Source organism: Choloepus didactylus, chromosome 19, assembly GCF_015220235.1.
Source record: "Choloepus didactylus isolate mChoDid1 chromosome 19, mChoDid1.pri, whole genome shotgun sequence".
Classification (NCBI taxonomy): domain Eukaryota; kingdom Metazoa; phylum Chordata; class Mammalia; order Pilosa; family Megalonychidae; genus Choloepus; species Choloepus didactylus.
In genome coordinates, this window is record NC_051325.1 from 51948149 (window position 1) to 51967422 (window position 19274).

The window sequence follows — 19274 nt, forward strand, 5'->3', positions numbered from 1 at the left end:
ACCTGAGCTGCAGACCTGCCATGCCACCACCGTGGTCCTCACAGCTCCCCTGCAAGTGTAGCTTAGGGCACCCATTTTACAGAGGAGGAAACGGAGGCGCAGGGTGGTAGCCACTGGCTCAGGGACCCTGATGGTATTGGGATGGGGACCAAGCTCATTCTGCCCCAAAGCTGGCTGCACCCACCCCACCTGCCCCACCCAACACCTGACACGAAGGAACCCACAGATCAAGAAGATGGTAGCCTCCTTCTCTGTATTATAAACTGACTTTTAATAATAAAATCATCTATTATGAATTTAATGAGAATCTGTACATTTTAAAGTAAACCAGTGCACAACGCCCTCCTTTCAGGGACATGGCATGTCACGTGTCCAGTGACAGGTCACCTCTTGCAATCCAGTGCTGAGTGGCAAGAGAGGGCAGGCGTCCCCTAGGAGCCAAGGGGGCTGAGAAGCTAGGGGTGGGGTGGGGCAGGGGGCACCCCACACCTGATCCAGCCCATCAGTCAGAGGCAGCAAAACATCCCTCCCTTCCTCCTCAGCTATGGTATTTCCCTGCAGGCATCCAGGAGCTGGGGAGGGGTGGGCTGGGAAAGGGGAGCTGCTGAGGGGTCCCCAAGCAAGTCCCTCCACCTACAGGTGGGCAGGGTGGCTTCCTGCTCTCTGGCTGGCTGGGGAGTCCCTAACGTTCCACTCTGAGAAGCTAACATCATTATTATTATCATCATCATAATAATAAATTATAAAAGCCATCACCCTGGTGTTTTCCTGTGGTCCTCCTCTGTAACAGAGGCTGGCTAGAGCATCTCAGCCCCCTCCAACCCCAGCCCCTGGCCCAGCCCCTCTAAAAACCATGAAGCCATTCATTCAAAGAAACAAAGTAATTCATTCTAATAGTGACCGACTGCTGGAGAATTGAGAGTGGGTGGGAAAAGGCATCACGGTCGGTACCTGTCAGAGATACCTTAAGACCCAAGTATTACAAAAAAGATGGAATACTGACATTTTTTTGAATTTTCAATAATTTAGTTTTTCTTTTTTGTTTTTTGTTTTTTTTTTAAGAACTGGGAAGGAAAAGTTGTCAATACTATCTTAGGTTGGTCCCCTGTTAGACAATATACTTTTCTTTGAGATTTAAAAAGATTTCAAATATATAATCACACAACCTGGAAAAAAAAAAGATCAACAACAGAGATTTCACGGCGTATAAATAAAGTCAGAGCAATTCCCGTGTCCAGGGCTGGAGAGCTCAGTTCCAATGGCAGAGTCAGGAGCTGGTGTGGCTTTTGAGTGTGCCCCTAGTAGCAAGCGTTGTGTCGTGCCCTGTCTGCCTTTCCTGACAGAGGCACAGCTTTCCCAAGTCCACCAGGCAGTTAGTACAGGGTTAGGGGTGCCTCTGGAAGCTAAGGGTGGGAAGAGGAGGAGACCCGTGTGGTCACCTGGAATGTGAGCCTGGAAGGAAACCAGGAGTTTTCAAAAAGTGCAGGTTGATCCATGCCGAGAGCACTGACCGGGTCAGCAGGCCTCCAGCTACCGTGTCCCGGGAGTTCTCCCCCGCGCCCTAGGGACCCGGGAGCAGGAACCAGGCTCTGGGCCTCTGGCAGAAGTGTGGAGAACGAGCCGGCCCAGGGCTGATCGGCCAGCTCCTCCGAGAGTGGGGGCACAGCTCTTCCTCGTGGAGGAAGCTGGGACGGATCTCTGGAGCAGGGGGGAGCCGAGGCCGCGGGCCGTCTCTGGACAAGGCCGTGCAGCCTGGTTCTGTCCTCCTGAATCCCAGCTGCAGAGGACACGGCCGAGCACGGGCATCTCGGGGTTCAGAGGTCTCCGTCCACCGGTGGCTGGCAGAGGCAGTAGAGCCTGGGGAGGGGACGGGGAGAGGATGAGGAGTCTGGGCTGACAATTCGTTTTTCAAGTTTCACTTGAATGTGTAATTCATGCCCAGAAATCAAAACTCAATGGGTATAAAAAATGCACAGTGAAAAATATTTACTCTGCCCACACCATCCCCCAGCTGCTCAGTCCTCTCCCTTGAGGAAGCAGTGTCTTCTGCTCCTTCCAGAGACTGCTGTGGCAGTTACAAATACAGACATATATGTCTGTGCATGTGCGTGCATGCACTGCCTAGATTCAGAATCCCAGTTCTGCCATTTACTAGCTGTGTGACCTTGGGCGAGATACTTAACCTCTCTGTGCCCCAGTGTCCCCACCTGCCAACTGGGGATAACATTGCCTTGTTCACAGAGTTGTGTGGATTAAATGAGTTACTATAGGTAAGGAGATTGAGAGGGGCCTGGAGGAGATAAGTGCCATATAAGGATTGAAAAGAACTGTGGACAAAAAGCATGCGCATTAAGGCTGGTGAACACAGTAAGGTCTGTGTGCAAGAGAATGGTACGGAACCAATGCCACTCTCCTGGTTTTTCTGACCATGTCCTGTGGTTATTATCATCATCAGGAGAAGCTGAGCGAAGGTACTTGGTACTATTTTTGCAACTTCTTGTGAGTCAAAACGGTCTCAAAATTAAAAGTTATTTTAATATTGTGGGCAGATGTCGATAGCAAACTATGGGGATGGAAAGAGGAGATGACTGGAAATGAGTCCATATTCATCAAGGCAGCTGGTAAATAGTTCATGCCATGAGGATTTTTTTTTTTTTTTTTTAGCATTCATTGCTTTATTTAGGTGGAGGGTTTATTAGGAGTGACTGGGGGTGGGGGGGAGACGCTGCTAGAGATTATGAAGGAGATTTAGCCCACCCTCCCCCTGTAAGCACCACCATTTCCCAACAGCAACCTGTTTCTCTTCCAGTAGCCTAAGGTCTCCATCCCTGCATCCAAAAATGCCCTAATAAGAAAGCATCTGGTCCGGTGGTTCCATGAGGATGTTTTAAAAGTGTGGAGAGGAGGTAGGGTCATGGAGAGAGGGGGCCCCAAGGGCAGCGTGTAGGTGGGTGGGTAGCTGGATGCCAACTTATCACTGCCCCGTGGCTCACTCTGGGGGCCTTGTCTCATCTTCCTAAGTGAAGTGGGAGCTCCTCTGGGTGGGAACAGCACCAGGGGCTGTGGCTGGGGTGAGGCTAGGGGTTCAAGGCCAGGTCTGGGTCCCAATCTTCAGAGAGGGGACGGGAGGGAAGAGAAAGGGAGAGAAACAAAGGGACAGTCACTCACCGTGGTGCACCCTGGGGCATCTGATCCTTGACTCGGAGGTTTTTGGCCAGAATCTCCACCCTGGGGCCCTGGAAGGAAAAAAGAGTGAGGCCCAGGGGCTGCCTCAGCAGAAGTTCAGGGTGCTGGAGGAAGGAAGGCCTGTGGTGTGGGCAGAGGGGAATGGGGAGGCCCCAGAAGCGGACATCCTTGGCCCCCAGTGGCCGGGGAGAAGGCCAAAGCCTGAGGCTGACAGCGGCCCCGCCCCAGGGTGGCCCCTCAACCACCCAGCAGGGTGTGCATGGACCCACCCTGACACAAGGCCTGGGCACCACGGCTCCCGCAGCCTGGCGGGCCCCTCACCTGCTTCCGCATGATGTCCGTGGCTTGCATGACGCACCTGGGCAGCAGCCCGTGGCTCCTCGCCAGGATGGCCGCCTGCTCCAGTGAGATGCTCAGGGTGCTCCTGGGGATGGCAGGAGGGAGGGCAGTGCGGGCAGGGCGGGAAGGGGTGACTTCCAGGGCCCCAGGCCCAGAGGCCTGCCTCTCACTCCACAGGCCCTCTGGCCTCATCTCCCTCCAACCCCAGCTTTGCCCAGAGGCGCTAGGTGCCAGTCCCCTCTGCCCTCAGAAAACAGCTTAACTCTCCCTCACCCTCCGTCTTCTCTCGGCGCCTTCCCGACCGCCCCACCAAGAACATCTCACCCTGCCTGACCCTCTCTCTCCCTCACCTTCTCAGCCTCTCCCTCAGCAGCCGTCACCACCTCACAGGGTATCTGCCCTGAATCAAAGGCCCGCGCCCCAGGGCAGGGGTTGCTGTCTGCTGCTCTCTGCGATACTCCCAGGTCAGACGAGGCCCTCAGAAAATGTTTGTTGAGTGAATGGACCCCCCCGATGCCTGGCAGCTTGTCCACAGGGTTTGGGGGACGCGTTGGTTCATCCCCATATCTGTGCCTGCACAATCCTAGGAAGGGACTCTGTGGCCAGGCCTCTTGGATGCAAATCCCATGCCCCACCCCGTGACTCTGGCAGCTGAGTTCACCAATTCGGGCCTCAGTTTCCTGAACTATAAAATCAGGATAATAATGATGCACTAGTGACATTTGGGACCAGATGTGGGGGCTCCCTGAGCACTGTAGGAGGCTGAGCCCCATCCCTGACCTCTGCCCCCTAGATGACAGTAACATCACCCGCTCCAGTTGTGACAACCAAAAATGTCTCCAGACATTGCCAGGTGTCCCTTGGGGTCAAAATCGCCCCAACTGAGAATCAATGTAAGGGCCCCTCCAGCACTGGCTTTGAGGAGTGAAAGGGTTAATTCACGCGGCACATAAACAGCTGTGCCTAGAACACAGGGGGTGCCACCTGTTCACACTTCACTCAGCCAGCGTTCACTGAGCACCTGCTGCGAGCCAGGCACTGTTCTAGGTGCTGGGGTGCGGCAGGGAACAAGAGCCCTCGCCCACAGGAAGCCGGCCCTGCACAGGTGGCAGAGAATGAACAAATACACAAATGTACGATGGTGATGGGGCTGCCAAGGAAGACAGAGCAGGGCAGGGGTGCTGGGGTGGGGTGGGGTGCTTCTAAATAGGGAAGGCAGGGAGGGCCTCCTGGAGAAGGGGACATCTGAGCGAAGACCCTCTACACCTGGGAGCAGCAGAGGCAAAGGACAGACAGCGGAGCGTGTCCAGTGAGCTCCGAGAACCTGGAAGCCAGGTCTGCCCCAGGAGAGGTTAGCAATCACTAATGCTAAATGAATATTCAAACTACACTCCACTCTCTCATTCGTCCTATCCAGAGAGTCGGAGAACCACAAAGTTCCACAGCTCTCTTAGGACCACCTACTCCTGCTGCCCCATTTCACAAATGGACAAGTTGAGGTCCAGAGAGGGTCAAGGCCTTGTCTGGGCTCAACGGGCAGTGGTGGAAGCAGGATTCGAACCCAGACTTCTCCCCCAAACTACACTGCACCCCCCCAAACTGCCCAGAAGCCCACCCAGCTCCCTCCGAATCCCACTCCAGGGTCACAGACGCTCACCTCTGCATGCCCGTGCCACACATGGCTATCTGGCAGGCTCCCAGGCGGTAGCAGAGCTCGGAGGAGACGGGAATGAGGCCGGCACCCAAGCTCCCGCTGGCACCAGGTTTGGGGTGGACGAAGGACTTCATGAGGCGGCAGAGCTCGTCCAGGGCATTGATGGGGCGTATCAGCTGCGAGGCACACCCACCCACACAGTCAGAGAAGGCTCCCACAGTCCCTCACCCCTCCCCTGGCCTTCCTCCCCCATCGTCTCCCTCCAGTCCAGCTCTGCTACTGAGGCTGTCCTCCAGCTCACCTCTCAGGGCTTGCAGCCCAATTAACCATCCACAACCCTCTGCTCAAGGACCATCTGTGGCTCCCAGCTGCCCCACCAGCCGTCAATGTTCACGCATATTTCAGGCCTAAGGTTCCAACCTGATTCTCTTTCCTCTTGCCCAGGTATACCCTCAACCAAGCCCTAACGAAACGCCCTCTCCCATCTTCTCTAAATCCATCATGATCAGCTCAAGCAGCAGCTCCCAGGAAGAGCCTTCCCTTTGCCTCCGGCTTTCCCAGACTGACATGCAGAGTCACAAAATGATGGTTTGCAACCTCTGAGTGACAATGGTGTTTTGCTAGCCAGACTACATACGCCCAAAAGGCCATCCTGCTACTTTTCACAGAGCACCCCAAGGCCAGTGCCCCAAAACAAGTGTCAAATTCAAGGCTTCACCTAAGCCATACAAGCCAGTGGGAACACACGGCCCTCGGAAGGGGCAGCTGCTTCCACCTCTGGGCAACCGTGACTCATGGGTATAAGGGCCTGGGACAACCTGGCCTTTTGCTTTTTAAAGGTTGGCAATGACTTAGAAACAACAAACAAATGAAATACTATGTGGGCCACACCTGGCCTGGGGTTTGCTGCTCTGACCTGTATGTGGCTCCAACTGCAGACAAATGCTGACATAAATAAGGGAGATGAGAGAGGCACAGGTGAGTGGGCACCTGCAAAAGTAAGTCATCTAAAGAATTCCAAAGCGGTGGGGAAGACACTGGAATTCCTAAAATGGGGTGGGAGTAATTCCTGGAAGACTTCCTGGAAGTGGGAGTAGAGAGGCCTCAAGGGATTGTTTCCAAAATCCTCACTGGGGTGGGACCCTGGGCCCTGCCTGCTGAGACCCCGTCTCAAGCCCAAAAGCCCCGAGTCCCACCCAAGTTTCATGGAGGAGCGGCTGGAGGGGTGGACACACCTGGTCTATCTTCACCGCAGTGGTGCTGGCATCCGTGGGCAGGTTAGACCGTTCCAGGTAAAACGCCCTGAGAGAAATGTGAGGCTGAGGGCGGGGCCACTGTACCCAGCGCCCTCCCAGCCCCCACCTCAGTCCCAGCTTCTGCAGCCACAGCCACTCCGCCCTCCTCGACTCAGAAAGAAATCACTGAGCACCCCCTGTTCAGCTTTCCACACCCCCAGGCATCTGTTCCTCTAACAGCACCCTGCGGAAAGCAAGAAGGAGACTCGTGGGGTCTTCCTCAAATGCCACCTCCTCAGAGAAGCCTTCCCTGATTGCCCAGTCCAAAGCAGCCCACACCCCTCACTCTCTATCCCCTTGTCCTGCTTTATTTCTCTTCTGAGCACTTCTCACCATGTGACATCTTACATTGCTCTTTGTTTAGTGGTATATTGTCCCCCCTCGAGCACAGGGGTTGGCAAATATTTTCTGGAAAGGACCACATCATAAATCTTTCCAGTTTTGCATGTCATATGTTTCTGTCACAACTATTCAAATTAGCACTGCAGCACAAAAGCAACCAGAGACGACATGTAAAAAATGAGCTTGGCTATGTTCTAATAAAACTTTATTTACAAAAGCAGGAGGTGGGCCGGATTCTACCAACCCCTGCCATGGAACAGATGCTCTGTGAAGACCAGGACTTTGTTTGGGTCGATGCTGACCCCCACCCCTGCCATGCCCTGCCCAGAACAGTGCCCAGCCCACAGAGGGTCTCAAGTCACATGTGCTGAATGAATGAAGGGATGAATGAATAATCACAGAGGTGCTATTTATAATGTTCAACAAATAGCACAGAACAGTTTAGTGGCATACGTCAATCCAAACAGAGGCCAGTTTCAAATGATACGGCTGGATGTCTTCTCTGAACAAAGAAATGAAAGCATCATTCTCCCATTTCCAGATGGCAGAACTTGGCCCCAGGAGGGTGAGGCCCTTCCCCACACCTCGAAACCCAGGTCTCCTGATTCTCAGCCCACCTGGCCTATGCCTTTATCACACGGGGAGAAAATGCGGCAGGACGTGGAGGGGGACACGGTGGAGGGCGTGGGGGAGGAACGCGGCAGCACGAGCTGTTTCCCTGGACCTTGTGCTCCTCCTGGAGAAACCTGACCCCTGCCCTCACAGCCTCTCCTAGGGGTACAAGGCCAAGGCCCAGGGGTCACGCTCTGGACTGAGGCTCCAAGAATCCAAGGCCCCCACCACCCGCCCCCAGCCTGGCTCCCGCCTCTGCACACAGTGAACCTGGCAGCCCGTCTCAGCTAGAAGGACCTGCTTGAAACCAAACAGACCCAGGTTCAAATCTCAGCTCTGCCGCTATCTAGATGTGTGACCCTGGGCAAGGTGTGCACGCTCCCTGGGCCTCGGTTTCCTCATCTGTAAGGTGGGTTAGAAGGGCCGACTGTGCAGACTGCCATGAGAACCTGAGGAGCTCATGTAAGCAGAGGGCACGGCACACCATAGGTACTCGAGGAGGGTGTTTTGCCCGCAGGGGGCCTGCCTGGAGCCTCCCATGCTAACACCCACCCCCCATGTGGTTTCCAGAGTCCGGAGCCTCCACATGCACCCGCGTAGATACCTAAGTTTGCGGTAATACTGCTGAACCTTCTCCAGAGACTGGGCATTGATCTCCTGCTGCAAATCCTCTGCTGTCTGGCTGCCTGGATGAGGCAGCACCTCCACATTCTCCAGAGCTGTGAGGGGAGACACAGGGGGCAGCAGTTAGGTCCCCATGTGCTCAGGCCTGCCCCCACAGCCCCAGCCAGCCTCCCCCAGCTCACCCTTCGTGAAGAGCACGGTGTGCAGCCTCAGGCTGCCTCCACTCTCCAGGCGGGAGGGCAGCTTGGAGAAGTGGTAGCTATCGAGGTAGAAGATGACCTTCAGCGCCTGCCGGCTGCCCTCGATGTGGTAGAAGACGTTGGTGTCTAAGGGAGGACAAGATGGAGCTGGCAGCTCATCTCAGAGGCTGGGGCTGCTTCCGACTCCCCTCCCTGGGAGCATCCTGGGACCCTCCTGTTCTCCCACCCCAGAGGGGTCGCCTCAGAACCCCTTGTCCTCTCACTCTCAGGCTGGCTTCCTGGGACTTCCATGTCCACGCACCCCAGAGGGGTCGCCTCAGACATCCCTGGCCGTCCTCCCTCCTCAGCTGGCATGTGGGGCTCCCCTCCCCTCTCAACCTCAGAGGAAGATGCTGGGGCTTCCCTGCCCTCTCCCCACAGGCAGCTTCAGACAACCCTGGCCTCCTTCTCCATCACTTCAGCAGGTCCTAGTTCCCACTTCTACATCTTTGCAACTGACCCTGGTGCTCCCCAGTGGGGAGTCGGCAGGTTGTCTGCAGAGCAACTTTATCTCCTCACCTGGGGCCCAGGGCCTCTACCTGGCAAAAGCTGCCTCGATGCAGGACCTGCATCTTATTCATACAGTATCTCTGTTGTATTAATATTTCAAGCACGGAAAATGGTTAAGAAAAAAAAAATACCTAAAGAGGTTCTTTAGGAAGGCAATATGAAAAATAAATAAATAAAAAAGGTTGAGAAACCCCGGTCTACACACTAGCATGCATCAGAATCATCTGGCTTGTTAACACAGATTTCTGAGCCACACCCCAGGGTTTCTGATTCAGGGGGTCCAGGGCAGGACTGGAGAATTAGCATTTCTAACAAGGTCACAGGTGCTGATTTTTCCAGACCCCAATGAGAACCAATGCTCTAGACCCAGTCCTGGCTGCACATCACAATCAGCTGGAAGGGTTTTCTCAGTCGTGATGCCCAAGCCCACCTCCAAACCCCCACCCCCTGCCATAAACTGAATCAGAATTGCTGGGGCTGGAGCTGCAGCATCCATATCTTTGAAAAGCTCCCCAGATGATCCCAGTATGCAGTAGGGCTGAGACCCATGGGTGAGGCTATGAGCTCCAGGAGGGCAAGTCCATGGCTGCACTGTCTCCTCCACTGGGGCTCAGAGCCTAGGACTGTGCCAGGCATAGAGTATGTGCTCATAATTGTGGACAGATAGATGGATGGATGGATGGATGGATGGACGGACGGATGGACTGATGGATGGATGGATGGATGGATGGATGGACAGGTGGATGAATTGATGGACTGACAGGTGGATGGATGGATGGATGATGGATGGACGGACGGACGGACAGATGGACGGGTAGTTGGATGGATGGAAGGATGGATGGACGGACAGGTGGGTGGGTGGGTAGATGGATTGATGGATGGATGGATGGACGGGTAGATGGATGGATGGAAGGATGGATGGATGGATGGACGGATGGGTGGGTGGATGGATGGATGGATGGATGAACAGGTGGATGGGTAGATGGATGGGTGGGCAGGTGGATGGTGGGAGAAAAGGAGGAAAAGAAGGGAGAGAACAAGAAAGTGAAGAAGGAAGATAGAAAAAAGAAGAGGAGAAGGAAGGAAGGTAGAACGGGAGGAAGAGAGAGAGGAAAGGAGAGAGGAATGTACTTCTTTAATTAAGGTATAATCCTAAGAAATCGTAAGTCTTCGCCCCAAAGGAGGACATCTCTAGGGTAGATTTATTAAAGAACTGGGTACAGTTGTTGGGGATGGCTGTGTTTATACAAAAATAAACCCTTGTTTTTCCATGTGTGCCCCAGGTACAGCTTAGGATCACAAGTTTGAAGACGTGGGGCCCCAGGGCCCTGGAGGGGTCAACCTTGGGCAGCTAGTTGGAGGCAGGAGGAGGGCAGGATTGTCCCAGAGCAGACCCTCCCTCCCCAGAACCCGGACCCTCACGGTGGGGCTGAGAGGAACCACTCACTGGCCACGTAGCTCTCGTCCAGCTGCTTAAAGGAGAAGGTTACGTTGTCCAGCTCCGACAGGGTCACCCAGATGTCCTCCAGCATGGTGCGCTCCTCCTTCTGCAGGAAGAAGAGGGGGCAGGGGGGTCTCAGGTGTCACCCTGCCCTGTGGTTTCCTTCAAGATTCTGTGATTCAACTGAGTCAACATCCCAAAACCTGGGGCTACCAGGGCACCGGGTGCTGCTTCTCCAGGGCCAGGCACAGACTCACAGTGTGCCCTCTGGCCTATCCCGACCTCCCAAGAGTCAGAATCCACCCTTCTGATATGCTGGGTGGCCAGAGGCAAGGCACGTCCCCTTACCTGGTCCACCACACCAAGCTCTAACTTAACTTTCAACCCTAACATGCCCAAAAGTAAGTCCCCATCTTCCTCCCCAAGCTCTTCTCAACTGCCCCTAGCTCTGCAAATGGGGCCAGCGTCCACCCAGGTGGCCAAGTCACAAACCTGTAAGGACTTCTCAATCCCCTCACCCTTTACACAATCCCTCACCGAGCCCTGATGGCTTGATCCCTAAAACATATTCCAAATCCATCTACCTTCTCCATCTCCCCGACCACCACTCACATCCACCCACCTTCTCCATCTCCCCAGCCACCCCAGATCCATCCACCTTCCCCATTTCCCAGGCCACCACCCAGGCCCATCCACCTTCTCCATCTCCTCTCCAGCCACCCCAGATCCATCCACCTTCCCCATTTCCCAGGCCACCACCCACATCCACCCACCTTCTCCATCTCCCTGGCCACCACCCAGGCCCATCCACTTTCTCCATCTCCCTGGCCACCCCAGATCCAAGACATCACAGTCTTTCGCCAGAACAACCACAACCACCACAGGTCTCCCCACTGCCGCTGTTGTCCACCAAATGACCCAACCTACTCTCTGGCCACAGTGGCCTCTGTCCAAGGTCCTCGCACCTGCTGTTCCCTCAGCCTGGCCCACTCTTTCTCAGGCTGTTTATCTAGCTTGCTGCTTCTTGGTACTTGGGTCTCAGCTCACACATCACCTTCTCAGAGAGGCCATCTTTGACCACTTAATCAAAACAAACTCTAGCACTTTCTAAATTTTCTGCATAATTTCCCTTCTTTCTATCTCCCCACCCTTCTCCCTCTATCCTTCTCTTCAATCTGTCTCCCCTCACTAGAAAAAGTAAGCATCAGAGCCCAGCAACCAGCTCAGAGCCTGGCACATCAGGAGTTCTCAACAAATGTTTGGTGAATGAATGAGTGAGCCCCGATGCACTCCTCTGAAAAGAGGAGGATGGAGGGCTAGGGGTTCCCACCCATAGAGGGGGTGGGGAGAGAAGGCCGTGGGATGTGTGAGAACCCGGCGAGAGCCCATCGCCCACCAGCGAGATGCCTGTGTGCAGCAGTGGCCGGCAGAGGGCACCCAGGCCGCGCTTTCCCAGCCAGCCAGCAGCTGTGGCTGCCGGGAGCTGGGCGGGGACCATCTGGGGGTTCAGGGCTGGGTAATGGGGTGGAGGAAACAGCACGCCTCTGCAGGCACACGCCTCTGCAGGCCTCATTTCTGGAGGCACCAGCTCTGGGTAGCAGCACTCCCAAATGCAGAGGCATGGGCACTCCCTTCCGGGGGCCAGCAGAGGAACCTGGCCTGATCCTGAGTCAGTAGAAGGCAGCAGAGCAGCCAAGGGGTTGCCGGGCCCTAGAGCCAAATCCCCAGGGTTCAAATCCTGCCTCCCTGGGTCTCTGTTCTCTCAGCCTTAAAACGTGCACAGTAAAAGGACCAGCCTCGGGGCTACACAAGGATTAAACGCCACGTTATGTGCACTATCAAGTTTTACTTGCATTCCTACCCTGGCCTCCCAGCTGACACCCTTGCTCCCCACTCCCACCTCCATCCCCTACAATCTCATCTCCATCCAGCAGCCAGGGTGATTCTTTAGGTATCAAGTTCAGACCAGTCCCTCCCTCTTCTCAAAACCCTCCCGTGGCTCACGCCTCATGGGAAGAACAGCCCAAGTCTTCCCAACAGTCTGCAAAGCCCAGCACGGTCTGACCCCCGTTCATTCTCAGACCTCACCTCCACTGTCCCTCCCCTCACTCTGCTCCAGCCGCACTGGCCTCCTCACTGGCTCTCAAACGCCCAGACAAGCTCCTGCCTCAGGGCCTTTGCACCTGCTGTCCTCCCCGGGGCAGGCTCCTCCCCCAGTTCCCTCATGGCTCTCTCCCTCTCCCTCCAGTCTTAGCTCAGATGCCACTTCTCAGTGAGGCCTTCAGTGACCACCTCATCTTCACTTTCAACTGCCACCACCCCAGACCTTCCCATCCCCTTCCCCACTTTAATTTTCCCCTTAGCCCTTACCACTACATACCAAGATTCTCAACCTCAGCACTACTGACATTTGGGACCGGGTCATTCCTTATTGTGGGAGGACGTCCTGTGCACTGCAGGAGGGTGCACATCATCCCTGGTCTCTACCCACCAGCAGCGCTACCACCCCCAGATGTGACAACCACAAGCGTCCAAACTTTGTCAAATGTCTCCTGGAAGGCAAAATCACCCTTGGTTGAGAACTACTGAGTCTACAGCTTATATTTACTATTTGTTTATATCTGTGTTCCCCTACTAGGGTATAAGTTCCCTGAGTATAAGGATGCTATTTTGTTCACTGCTGGATTCACAGAACATAGAACAAGGGCACACAGTAAGTGCTCAATAAATAGTTGCTGAATAAATGATGGGACATAAGCTCCTGAGTGTGTAGGCAGCTTACCTGTGCCCTGAGCCCCCGGCGGGCACAAGGTGGACCATGAGGGCCCCTTCCCTCCCTCCGTCACCCACTCACCACAGTGCCCGGCGAGAGCAGGGACTGGCAGTGCAGTAGGACGCCAGTGGCTGCCACCTGCTCCAGCCACTTGCGGCTGGCGTCGCGGCTGCTCTCCTCATACTCGCCATTGTTGTTGTAGCGGTAGCTGAGGGCTGCCAGGAGCTGCTCGGAGAAGGTGCACACGGCCGCCACCAGCGCCTGGCAGAAGATGGCATCTCTCCGCAGCTGCAGCTCGGTGTCTGGAGGGGCAGAGAGCACTCGCTGGGCTGGGTGCTCTGTCTGGTGCACCCAAGTAGGCCCACACCACCAAAGCCACGGGCCCAGAGCCAACCGCCCAGAGCCACCCGTCAAGGGCCAACTTGCCAAAAACTGAATCTCTGCACATCCCAGCCCTCAAGCTACTGCCACAAAAATCAATTCTCCAAAAGCCAATTTGCCAAAAAACAAAAAACTCTCAATTCTCTCAATGATCCTTCTCCCTATTTTTTTTTTAGGTGTGTTTTTCCTAAAGCTTTCCCTAAACCCTTTACTCTCAGCTCTTCCCCAGCATGTTAGGGGACTTCCTGGCCCTGCCTGGTTGATCCCCATGATGCCAAGCACTTCCACCCAGCGCGAATGAGGGGGCTTTTTAAGAGAGGCAGTCACTTTCTTCTCTGCTTGTGAGGACACACACTTTCTTCCTGCCCCCCACTCCATCCCATGCCCCTGCCCTGAATGTGTTTGAAGAATTGGCCAATTTGAAGCAATTGGTCATTCAAGGTCCCAGTCTTTGGAAGTCATCATTTTCAATGACTGGCTTCTGGCGACCTGCTTTTCAACAACAGATTCTGACCTAGAGCCCATCTTAGTTGCCTCCTGGCTGAGAATTTCTGGAAAGAGGAAACAGAGAATGCCCCCAAGATTCCCTCAGCCCACCTTCAGTCCCTTCCTCTTCCCCGTTATCTGTAGGTTGGATGTCCCCATGCTGGGCTGCAGGCGCCACTGGCCAAGGGCCTCCCTAATCCTCTGTCCTCCACCCCTCAGACTTGGCAAGAACCACTGCCCCTGGGGGGTGGGAAGAGATAGGGCTCCTGGCTCCAGGGGCCTGGGACCTCTTGCTTGGGCACAAGAGGGAAAAATGAGGCTCAAGAAGATCTTGGAGATGCTAGAGGCCAAAATGTTGGTGTCCCCCAGTCCAGGCCCTGAAGGACCTTGCAAAGCTGACCTGGAGGCCCCATGGCTGGGCAGAAGAGGCCTTCCCTGGGCTAAGGGTCACGAGCACCCATGGCCCAGCTGGCTTTCTGGGACACACTAGGGTATATGCCAATCACACATTCAGTCCACCCCTTCAAAGCCCTCACCTGTGCATTTCAGCAAGGCCAGGAGTAGCTGGTTCTTCCCATCTGGAAGGAGAAGAGAGAGAGAAAGGAGGATGGGCTGAGAGGCGTTAGCAGAGGGATAGAAGCAGAGCTGTCCCTATCAGCAGCCCAAGTGCTCTGACCCCTTTGGAGAGCAGCTTTTATGAATATAGAATGAATTCCAGAAGGAATGAAATCCAAGAAATGGAACCCCAACTGTCAACCGTATCTGTTTACATGTACCTACTAAATAAACCAAGAACAGCCCCCGCCTGCACCTTGCACACTCACCTGTGGGCACACACACAAACAGGCACCTACCGGTTCACCAGCATAGAAATACACACTCACACATCAACAGACACCCAAGTGCACACCCCACATGTGCTTCTATGCATCTCCTAATATGTACACACATCTTACATGGCCATAGCCTACACACATGCAGAAAAACTCATTTCTTTCGGAGAGTCCTGACACCCAAGTCTCCTTCCTTCAGGAAGATGCTCTTGGACTAGAAGAACTTCAAAGTAAAATCTGGAAGGCCCTTTGGATTTGGCCCCTTGAGAATTTCTGTCTGGGAGAGGCACCCAGGACTCAGGGTGGGGACGAGGTGAGAAGGATGAGAGCAGCCGCAGCGGCGAATGCCCACTGAGGACTCACTACGTGCCAGATACTGAATGAGGGCTTTGTCTGTATTGACCTGTTTCAACCTCACAACAACTCAGGAGGGAGGGAGCACTATGAGCACCTTTTGCAGAGGAAGGAACAAAGGCACAGAGAAGTCAAGGAACTTGTCAGGATCACACAGCCAGAGTCCATGCTCTCAACCAATGAGAGTTTGGGAAAGCAGGACAGTTACAAATGGACAGAGGCATCGAACTCAGAGGCTGCTGGTCCCTGGAGGAATGACCCAGGGTCCTTTCCCCTCCTACTATCTTGGTCAAATGTTTCCCTGGCCGGGGGTCCTTCCAGCCCAGGAATCCCAAACTCCAAAGCTGACAAGGGCCAGGCAAGTAATGTAAAATGGTGGGGCCCATGGTGACCTGAAAGCACCTCCTCCCCAGTCCCAGGAGCGTGGCCCACTCATCTCCAGCCGAGTGTGAATGTGGGGCTGCAGGCCTGGTAATTCCAGGTCCTCTGATTGCTCAAGAGTAGCTGGAAATCTAGGTTTTTAGGAGAGATCTCTGTAAATGCTGGCAGTGGATTCACATTTTCTAATGCCATGGGCCGCCAACTGGGATGATAATTTATAAACAAAAGGGAATGAACAGAATCCACAGCTCTGGAACTGAGAAGGACCAAGTTCAGCCTCCTCAGCCTCCTGGCTCTGTGAGAAAGCCTCAGGATAAATGGCCCTCAAATTGGTAGTTCCTTGAGAGAGTGGACCACTCCTGGGTCCAGGGAAGGACACTGAGCTGAGAATGGGGCATCCACTCTTCTCCTCCTCTTCAGAAGAGATCCCTGGATGTGGGGAGAAGTGGGGCATAGGGGTGGACCCATCCCCAACCCTGCCACATTCCACATGTAGACCTGAAGGCCACACAAGCCCCACATGCCACATCCTTCCCGGCCCACACTGACCTTCCACATGCCTCTGAATGTTGTCCACCAGGGTCTTGATGGAGTTTGGGAGGTTCCAGGGGTCCTCCTGGATGCTGATCTGGATCAGGCTCCGGCCACGGATTGTACACTCTTCTTTTTGTTTGAACTCTGGAGCAGGAGAGTGGCATGAGGGCCAGGGAAGGGGAAGAAATAGCTTTGGAGAAGGGTGGCACAAAGGCCTATGTCCCATCACCAAACTCCAAAGCTCATAATCCTAGATCAAGAGAGCTGATAGGATTATCTAGCCCACAGAGGGCAAATACATGGTAAAAGTATGCTACTGCTTCAAAGGCCGCACCCATGGCAGACATCACTAATCAATCTCAGCACACTTTCCTACTAGTCTGAGTGGCTCCCCAATCCAGCACAGGCATCACCAATCAATCACAGCATTCTTTTCTCTAAGTCTAGATGTAGCCTCAGAAGGATTCTTGGATACTCCTCCTCAGAGCCACAATCGATCAAGCTAGCACATGAAGGGTAACCTAGTCTAACCCTTCCCCTAAACAGAGGAAGAAACAGAGGCATCAAGAGGGAAAGCGACTTGCCAAAAATCACACAGCTGGATAGTGACAGATCCAGGACTTGAATCTGACCCCAGGAGGACCATTCAAAGGCCACACAGACACAGGGCCCTGTTCTTTTGGCCTCTGCCCTGCTTCAAGGCCCTAGGTATTTGAGATAGTTGTGGTTTGGTTCCTCTGGGTTTGACATTACTGCGGTTAAAAGGTGATGGGCCTTCTGAGCCATCCCTTGGAGAGACAGATGCCCTGAGAGAGCAGAAGGGGCAGCTAGGCCAGCGTGTCCCAACTCCTCACCCCATCCTATCCTAACTGAGGGCAGCTTCCTCTTTGCTTGCCTATCTCCTGCACCCAGCTGGGAGTCCTTGAGGTCAGGGGAAATGTCACATTCATCTCAGGGTCCCCAGCAGCCAGGGCAAGGCCTGACACAGCTGGTTCCTGGGAATTATTTACTGAAAGACAGATGGATGGATGCGTAGATGGGAGGGGGTGAGTGGATGAGTGTATGAGGGGAGTAGATGAATGAGTGACAGGATGGAGGATGGATGTGAGTGGATGAGTGAGGTGGATGGATAAATGGGGGGAAACAGAAAGAAGACATAAGAAATTCAATCCTTTTTTCTCTTCTAAACATTTCAAAAAGAAAGTCTCAATTTGGTGCTGGTGGGTTAGTTCTTTAACTTCTTTAACTCACTAATCCCTCTCCTGAACAAAAACCAAAGAGCCCTGGGCAGACAAATAGTTTCTAGTTAGAGTGTAAAGACATTTTCTGTTGTTTCTATTGGATTTATCATTATGGTTATCATCAATTTATGGCATGTAACACTGCCATAAATTTAGGAAGTTTATATAGGAAGTTTAACAAATTCCTTTCAAAATTAAATTCCTAAAAGGGAGTCATGTTTTAAAAAATCTTATGTCAATAGTAACATGGGTGGCAAATGAACATGGCTAAAAAAATGTGACGCTGTTAGTAGAGCCTGGGCATATCACTGAGGTTTGGCAAATGGGCTCCAGTCTCTCCCCTGACATGACAAACGGGCAGATGGAGGCCCAGAATGGTTCAAGGACCAGCCAATGGCTTGGCAAACTTTCTCTGCAAAAAGCCAGATAGTTAATATTTTGGGCTTGTGGGACATGCATCTCTGTTGCAAATTCTTCTTTGTTTTTTTTTTTTGAATTTTCAGAACTATTTTAAAAAGAAAACAACCATTCTTCACTCACAATTTCTACAAAGACACTCCAGGGGCTGGATATGACCCATGGGCTGAAAATGGCTGACCCCTGGACCAGCCCCGAGCCACGTGGCAGGAGAGGGACAATGCTGAGGGCACAGATGTATGTCCTGTCCAGCCCAGCATCCTTTGCCCATTGTGAGTTGTCTCCTGCTGGATGCTGGATGTCCTTCCTGGCCCTGCCCAGGGACTCTCGTCTGCTCACCTTGTAAGCTGTGGTCCATGGGGAAATGCTTGGTCTCTTCGAAAGCCCTGCTCATGACTGGCCCCTTGAGGAGTGAGTTGATGGAGTCCACCTGGCAGTGAGAGGCTCCGGTTAGTTTAGCCCGTGGCCGCCAATATAGGAATCCGTGATTCACGGTCCCATTCCTGCCTTCTCTAGCCAGAGGCCCCACCCCAGCCCCCACATTATGGGTTCTCACCAGGGGTGACAGAGGACTCCAAGGTCTTAGGGGCAGGTAAAGGTCCTACCTGGTTAAAGAGATGCTCCAGACAGCCATGAAGTTTGTCCTGCTTGTCTGATGGGATCCGCATGTCACAGGGCAGCTCGTCCCCTAGCAGAAGGAAGAAGCTGCAGCCATCAGCCATTCCTGCCCTACTTCATGCCTTCCCAACCTTTTTTCTAAAAAGGTAATGTCACTATGGAGCTCCAAAACCCACATGGGATCTGGAGTCCAACAAACCCAGGCCTAGCTGTGTGTCACTGGGCAAATCACTTGACCTCTCTGAGCCTCAGTTTCTTCATGTGCAAAATGGACAACAGGTTCTAAAGCATTACACAATTTTTTAGGACATTGTTATCATTTCCACTTTGCAAACAAGGAGACTGAGAACCAGAGAGAACTGGAACTGGACCCCGAGTCTCCAGATTCACCCCCTAGCTTTTTCAGTTAGATCAGCTGCCAGACATAAGCACCTTCCTAAAATCCCCCCTGGGATAGCTTTTGCAGTTGAATATCTTATGTGATGAAATATATATCTAAAGTTCAGCAATATCTTCCATTTTATTTCAGCTTCTTTTACTTCTGTTAAACTCAAGCATAATTAAACTTAAATTGTTATGCACAGATTACCTCTGGGAGGACACAGGAGATAGCAGTGACAATGGCAGCTTGGGGACTGGGAGGCTGGGGACAAGGGTGAGGAGGAGACTATTACTGAGCTATCTCTTGTGCCTTTTGAATTATGAAACATGGGAGATGTGTGACCTAGCTACAAAATAAATTAAAATTTTTAAAAGGCTAAAATAAACAAAACTAAAATTAAAAAGACAAACACAAAAACAAAACAAGTTTCCGATTTTCGTTAAATGTGGCAAGTACAGTCTGATCTAATTTATAAATTGTTATTTCTGTCTGTCCATCTGTCCACCCAACCATCCATCCACCCACCTACACATCTATCTGTGCATGAATATGCACTCGCTAATGATCTTCTTCAAATATTAGCAAGGGTCATTTCTGGAGGCAATGATGCAATTCCCATTTATTGTTTGATG

At 53.1% G+C, this 19274-nt stretch overlaps 1 protein-coding gene across 2 annotated transcripts in view; it reads right to left on the reverse strand.

The window, feature by feature from the left end:
• Positions 1–866: 866 nt before the first annotated feature.
• PREX1 (phosphatidylinositol-3,4,5-trisphosphate dependent Rac exchange factor 1) overlaps positions 867–19274 on the reverse strand; it is a 199354-nt gene continuing 180946 nt past the window's right edge. The window contains exons 28-40 of one of the 2 annotated variants that reach the window (XM_037811068.1): positions 18248–18330; positions 17982–18072; positions 16000–16128; positions 14419–14460; positions 13097–13317; positions 10249–10345; positions 8235–8378; positions 8033–8147; positions 6415–6481; positions 5183–5355; positions 3508–3610; positions 3169–3236; positions 867–1857 (exon numbers count right to left, since the gene is read on the reverse strand). In XM_037811068.1, the coding sequence (XP_037666996.1) occupies positions 1815–1857; positions 3169–3236; positions 3508–3610; positions 5183–5355; positions 6415–6481; positions 8033–8147; positions 8235–8378; positions 10249–10345; positions 13097–13317; positions 14419–14460; positions 16000–16128; positions 17982–18072; positions 18248–18330 (1376 nt within the window). In that variant the 3' untranslated portion in view covers positions 867–1814. Of the gene's footprint in view, positions 1858–3168; positions 3237–3507; positions 3611–5182; positions 5356–6414; positions 6482–8032; positions 8148–8234; positions 8379–10248; positions 10349–13096; positions 13318–14418; positions 14461–15999; positions 16129–17981; positions 18073–18247; positions 18331–19274 lie in introns of both variants that reach the window. The other variant, XM_037811067.1, reaches the window with a different exon arrangement.